The sequence below is a fragment of the Malus sylvestris genome, chromosome 15 (assembly GCF_916048215.2).
Source record: "Malus sylvestris chromosome 15, drMalSylv7.2, whole genome shotgun sequence".
Lineage (NCBI taxonomy): Eukaryota > Viridiplantae > Streptophyta > Magnoliopsida > Rosales > Rosaceae > Malus > Malus sylvestris.
The window spans coordinates 35,441,326-35,446,934 of record NC_062274.1 but is presented as its reverse complement, the minus strand read 5'-3'; the positions used below and the strand labels follow the sequence as shown (position 1 = coordinate 35,446,934).

At 35.8% G+C, this 5,609-nt stretch overlaps 1 protein-coding gene across 2 annotated transcripts; it reads right to left on the bottom strand.

Annotated features, from left to right (window-relative positions):
- Positions 1–528: 528 nt before the first annotated feature.
- LOC126601972 (ras-related protein Rab7-like) lies at positions 529–5,041 on the bottom strand. 2 transcript variants are annotated; one of them, XM_050268739.1, is made up of 7 exons: positions 4,716–5,041; positions 4,387–4,413; positions 3,851–3,950; positions 3,595–3,741; positions 3,414–3,494; positions 3,185–3,330; positions 529–566 (listed from the first exon to the last, which is right to left on the bottom strand). In XM_050268739.1, exons 1-7 carry the CDS (start codon positions 4,772–4,774, stop codon positions 536–538), a joined length of 591 nt encoding a protein of 196 aa, XP_050124696.1. In that variant the 5' UTR covers positions 4,775–5,041; the 3' UTR covers positions 529–535. The 2 variants fall into 2 exon arrangements, with proteins under 2 accessions (XP_050124696.1, XP_050124695.1); XM_050268738.1 differs by lacking the exon at positions 529–566 and adding an exon at positions 1,822–2,119 and having other exon boundaries at positions 4,716–5,037.
- Positions 5,042–5,609: the final 568 nt, after the last annotated feature.

Genomic DNA, 5,609 nt, shown 5'->3' with positions numbered 1-5,609 from the left:
TATTTGAAAGCATAAACAAGCAAACGAACCTAAATTGTAAAGTCATTACAATTTAATTATTAAAATGCTACAAAGACAAGACTTAGCCATTATGTCCATATTAATTACACACATGTGCAATCTAATTATTTCGGAGTGCAAAGTGGACATTTGAATTTTCCAACAGATGAGATTGAGATAAGAGAATCTAATCCAACGGTTCATAAGTGATGAAATCTAACTTTGTCAGAATTTAAATTTTTTTAGGTTGAAAAGTTCATACAAAGAATTTAGATAATACATTCAAAAACTAACTTAAGAAAAGTTAACACGCACCAAAAAGTTGCTGGGTAATGATATCTCAACATAAAAAAATGTATAGCCCTATATAGAGCCTGAAAGGTATATAGCCCCTCACTGGGGGATATTCTTTTTTAGAGACGCAAAGAGTTCTCATAGCTTTAAAATGAGGTATATCCACCACTTTTCCAGCCTCTTATAGAACCCCTAATTGGGGATGATCATGGCATGCATAGCCTCCTCTTTGATTTGCTTCTCAAACAGTTTCTGAAATACCTTGGAAGTAACTACAGCATTGAAAACTAGCATATTAAAGCCTCTAAGAAGATTTAAGCAAGCATTTTCATGGATAGTTTTATAAATATTCAATGAAGAACTATACCCAAAAAAATGCTTGATACTCCTAGGAGACCTGAGTTGGAGACGCAAAACAAAGACACTTTCTAAAAAATAATCTTTGATTGCTGCAGACAAGAATACAAAAAGATACTTGTCAAATGTAAAAGCAATCTGAGCAGATCAATAGTGATTCAATCTCATATAAAAGGTGTCAGTCAGCCCATGTGGGCTGCCTTAAATTGCATGCCCAGCTCGCATAAAAACAGTAAGCAATTATGATAGGACAACTTCACTAGTCATAATGCATAAGAAATTTAAACGTAAAATGTATATACATGTACAAACCTTACTTGAGTTGAGGCAACACCATTAGCACTTTGATCCTCCATAACTCAGATTTTAGAACCAAGTATCCTAAAGTCTAATCTAAGGAAAATTGATCTAAAGAGCATGTGTGGTACATAATTACAAGATTGACAAAGAAAGCCAAAAACAACTAAGTCTTGACTTCACAAGTGATCCGGAACCCAATCTTCATTGATTTCATTAAGTGGTCCGAAATCGCATACCTTGTTTTTGTTGGTTCATTGATGCCTTAGATTCGGTCTACAATGTGAAGCTTTAGAGGTATAGGCTTCAGCCAAACTGTGTCTCTGTAGCCATAGTTTTGTATTTATGAACAATAGATTTGAGAACCTTGTGTATTGATTTAGAAGGGCTAATGGATGTATGGGTGCATCCTTCGTGATTTTCGGTGTCTTGATTATGACCATAACCCACCATCTTATTTTATTATAATTTTAGTTCGGTATTTCTTGTTTGTATTTCCTCACATCCCCTACAGTAAAGCATCACGCGTCAATCCTAGATGTATGTCACGATCGGGTGTGACAAGTTCTATACCAATTTATTTTCAGCCCTTAATGTCAACATAGTTGTATAAAATAAAGTATTTATCTAAGTGTCTTATAGTTATAGTCAAAGTCTAGCCACTAGCACTACAATCTAGTTGTATTCCTCCTCACTTGTAAGTGAGAGGTCTTGGATTGAAGTCCCATGAATAATACATTTTGATATCGTATTATGGTTGTTTCACTGTGCGGCTTAATCCAAATTCCCCACTCTTAATACCGTTATATTGAAAAGAAAGAAAAAAGACTCGGAACCTAAAAATAAAAGCTTCATGAGAAGGTAAAACCATACTCATAATAAGATATTTCTGTCTTGGTTATTTTAATTCGAACAGAAACAATGGTACATAGTTCATTTCATACGCAGTTGTGAAAATTAGAGCTAAAATGTAGACTCACAATGGTACATTTAGGAATGCTCGATGGCACACTATAACACATGAAGGTATGACATATTTTCTTCCACCCTCAAAAGAATGAAAAAATTATAGAAAAATATTACATATTCAGAAGAGGTAGCCCATCCTTAGCATGCACAGACTCCTCTTTGATCTGCTTCTGAAACAGTTTCTGAAATACCTTGGAAGTAACTGCAGCATTGAAAACTAGCATATTAGCTTGGTTATGTTGTACCTTCGAGATAGAAATGAAAAAGAGACAATGGGTTTGTTTGAGAGTGATTTTGTACGAAACATTTATGCTCATAAAAACTTTTTGCTAGAACTGCTTTAATAAGCACGATGAAATCCAAGTTTTCATCAAGGTTCTAAAAGACGTTAGGTGCTAGTCGGGTGGCGAGTTGGGGCCTAGCACCTAGGCGCCTAGGCGGGAGGGCGTCTAGGCGGACTAGGTGGATTTAAGTAAATCCATTGGCCTAGCACCTAGGCGCCTAGGCGGACTAGGCGGATTTAAGTAAATTCATCATATTTCGTGTAAATAAGTATCTGTTTATACTTAAAATATATATAATTTCATCATAAATTACAAAATAGAATAACATATGTATTATGAAGTATTGGAACATAATGAAAACATGGGGAACGCACATATAGTTTGTGCTCATTTAAGTATTCAACAAGTCTCTTACAATTTATTAAAAAAAATTAAATGCAAAATGAAAGTTATCTATTTTTTTGTCTAAGTGAGTCGTAACCTAGGCAGGTGCCTAGGCGGGTCTGGGCGGGATAGGCGGGCGCCTCAGCTGGTCTAGGCGCCGTTTCATAATTTTCAAATGCTTAAGCATTAATCGGGGCGGTGACCAGCCGCTTATCGCCTAGGCGGGGATTTTTAGAACAGTGGTTTTCCTAGATGAACACTCAGAAGTGTGGTGAACACCTTGCTACTAGGTCCTTCTCCATATGTACACTACAAATCTTTTAACTTGGAAGCATTATCTTTTTTCCGACCCCGGAACTTGGAAGCATTTGAACATTTGCTTCCAAATGTTATCACGAGTGTTTTTGGTTATGTGAAAGCACTTTTAGACATTCTAAAAGCGCTTTTAGCCATTCTAGAAATGCTTTTAGCTGAAAGAACAGCCAAGCATACCATAATCAAGATAGGCAACAATAAAAGATGTGGAAGGAACCAGAATGAACCCTATACATTTTGTTGTGTATAGAAAGAATGGTAATCATGTCAAGTTGTGTACTTACATGTCTTGTTCATGTTCATTGGTTAGTCCTGTTTTTGCAACACATAAAAATGCTTCATCAACATTGTAATCCTCTTTCGCCGAGGTCTCAAAGTAAGGTATGTTTCCCTTTGCAGCACACCATTCCCTAGCTTTCTTCTCAGAAACCTGCAAAATTAATATGTTGTATTAATTCCAAGAATAAAGCTTAGAAAATTTTCAGGATGCATCATTTATCCATGTATATATACCTCACGGCTGTTTCCACCATCTATGTCAATTTTGTTTCCCAGTAGTATGAAGGGAAATGCTGCTGGGTCAGTTGGATCTGCCTGATAACCATTAATGAAAATGAAAATGAAAATATTCGGAAATAAAGATTACGTACCATGAACTGACAAATTGGAAAAATGAAGAACCGTTTTCGGAAACCTGTTTGAGAAACTCTTCATGCCAGTTCTGAAGTGCTTCAAATGATTTATTAACATTCACATCATACACAAGAACGCAGCAATCTGATCCGCGATAAAACGCAGCTCCAAGACTATGAAATCTTTCTTGCCCTGCTGTGTCCCAAATCTGTCAAATACAGACGCAGCAAACATATTAAAAAAAGCATAATTAAGCCTTGTTTAGTTAGCTGTATGTGAATAATATATAAGATAGTATTAATGTTCTAATTACTCACTTGCAAGGTCACCAATTTGTCATCAATCTGAAGTTCCTTGGTGACAAAATCTGCACCAATTGTAGCTTTATATTGTCGATTGAACTTCTTATAAACATATCTGGACAAAACATAAAGGATCCACACATAGTAGTATATTCAAATGTAGCCATGCACAAGTTTGCATAAAACCATGTTATGTGGAATCAATTACTAACGATAAGTTCCAGTTTAATGCTTGTCCATTCATGTCCTCAAAATTTATGCATGAACAAACTAACAAAGAACCGCCATTCAACTACAGTTTTTCATGAAAAATATGTATATACAAGACCTGATCGCAGCAAAACAAGAATTCAAACCACATCTACCCTTTCAGAAAATAAACCACATTCTTCAATATTTGTGTTAACTGCAGCATGTGGACATACAAACGAAGAGAAATCAAACACCAACATCATAAAATACAGAATTAATGACAACTGATCAATTCTGTGTGTGTGTGTGTGTGTGTTCATATATAATTACGGTTCTGGTTGCATATATGGAAAGGATACTGATTCATCAAAGACGTCTTTCCCACCCTGAAATTGCACATAAACAAGAAGAACATAGTTCATATCAGTAAAGAATAGATCTTTTCTTTTTCTTTTTCTTTCTTTTTTTTGGTGGGGGGGGGGGGGGGGGCGCCAAAGAAGAAAATAGTTGATATCAGTGAACAAACCCGATTACAGGGGAAAAGAAGAATTAGTGTAAGGGGCTTGTAACTAAGTTGGTTAAAGGACGTTCGTCCTTACACATGAGGGCTCAAGTTCGATTACCCTCTTCCAATATCCTTGTATAAAAAACTAACAGCAGAAAGAAAATCAGTTATGGCATCACATACCCACTATCTCCAAGGACGATGACCTTAAGCAGCGTTCTTCTTTTCATAGAAATATCCATGGCTGGCTGTATTATTGTTGAAGACAAATAAAGAAAAGTTTTTTGCTGATCGAGCTCCAAGCTTTAATGATCAAAGTTGAAGTGTTTGCTTCCTTTAAATCCAATAGGATGCAAAATGTTGGGAAAAGTTTGGAAAAAGAAACTAGGATCACGTCTGATAAATAAAAGGGGAGGCCATTTTCAAGGTGGTTCCTGATTCTTCTTAAGTCACTAGCTAGGTGCTCAACTTTTTCTTGGGCTACACTTTTCTTTTCTAAAATTTTTTTTTTTTTTTAATTAATTAATTTTTCATGTGATGTGTTGAATTGAATGATACAAAGTGAGAGCCATGTGAACTTTTTGCCAACCAAAACCAACGTTACCCGCCAGCTGAGCTCTTTCAATAATTTTTTTTTAATGATAAAATTAATTGATTGACAATGTCAATTAATCAGCAGTAGAGAGGACTTAAAAAAAAAGTGCTTGTTAGTTGACTTGCTATTGGCCTTAGTGCCAGTCGTGGTTACCTCAACGTAAATGAAACATCTCTCATCTCTGTATGTTTGATTGTAATTTGACAGATTGGACATTGTTGGTTGGTTTGTTTTCAATTAAGCTGCAAATTGGTTGCCATATCTTTAGTTACTTTAGCATCAAAAACCTAATCTCTGCTGGTGGCTCGTAGTGAGTAGAGACAGACTTGGTGCCTACAAGAACATGCATGATTGACTTCCATAGGATCATAAGCTCATGCCCAACAAAAATAAGGAATATGCATCTGACTTTCCCCAAAAATATAATTGATTTAAGAAGCTTGAAAAGTAAGCAACACTAGAGAACTGGCCATGGAAGAACG

Bases quoted from the DNA above. Each gene is read 5' to 3' on its own strand.
- LOC126601972 (XM_050268738.1), bottom strand. From the start codon at position 4,774: ATGGATATTTCTATGAAAAGAAGAACGCTGCTTAAGGTCATCGTCCTT. The intron at 4,414-4,715 runs GTATGTGATGCC...GTGCAATTTCAG, and splicing joins ATCGTCCTTGGAGATAGTGG to GGTGGGAAAGACGTCTTTGA. The intron at 3,331-3,413 runs GTATATATACAT...TTAATTTTGCAG, and splicing joins ATGGTGGAAACAGCCGTGAG to GTTTCTGAGAAGAAAGCTAG.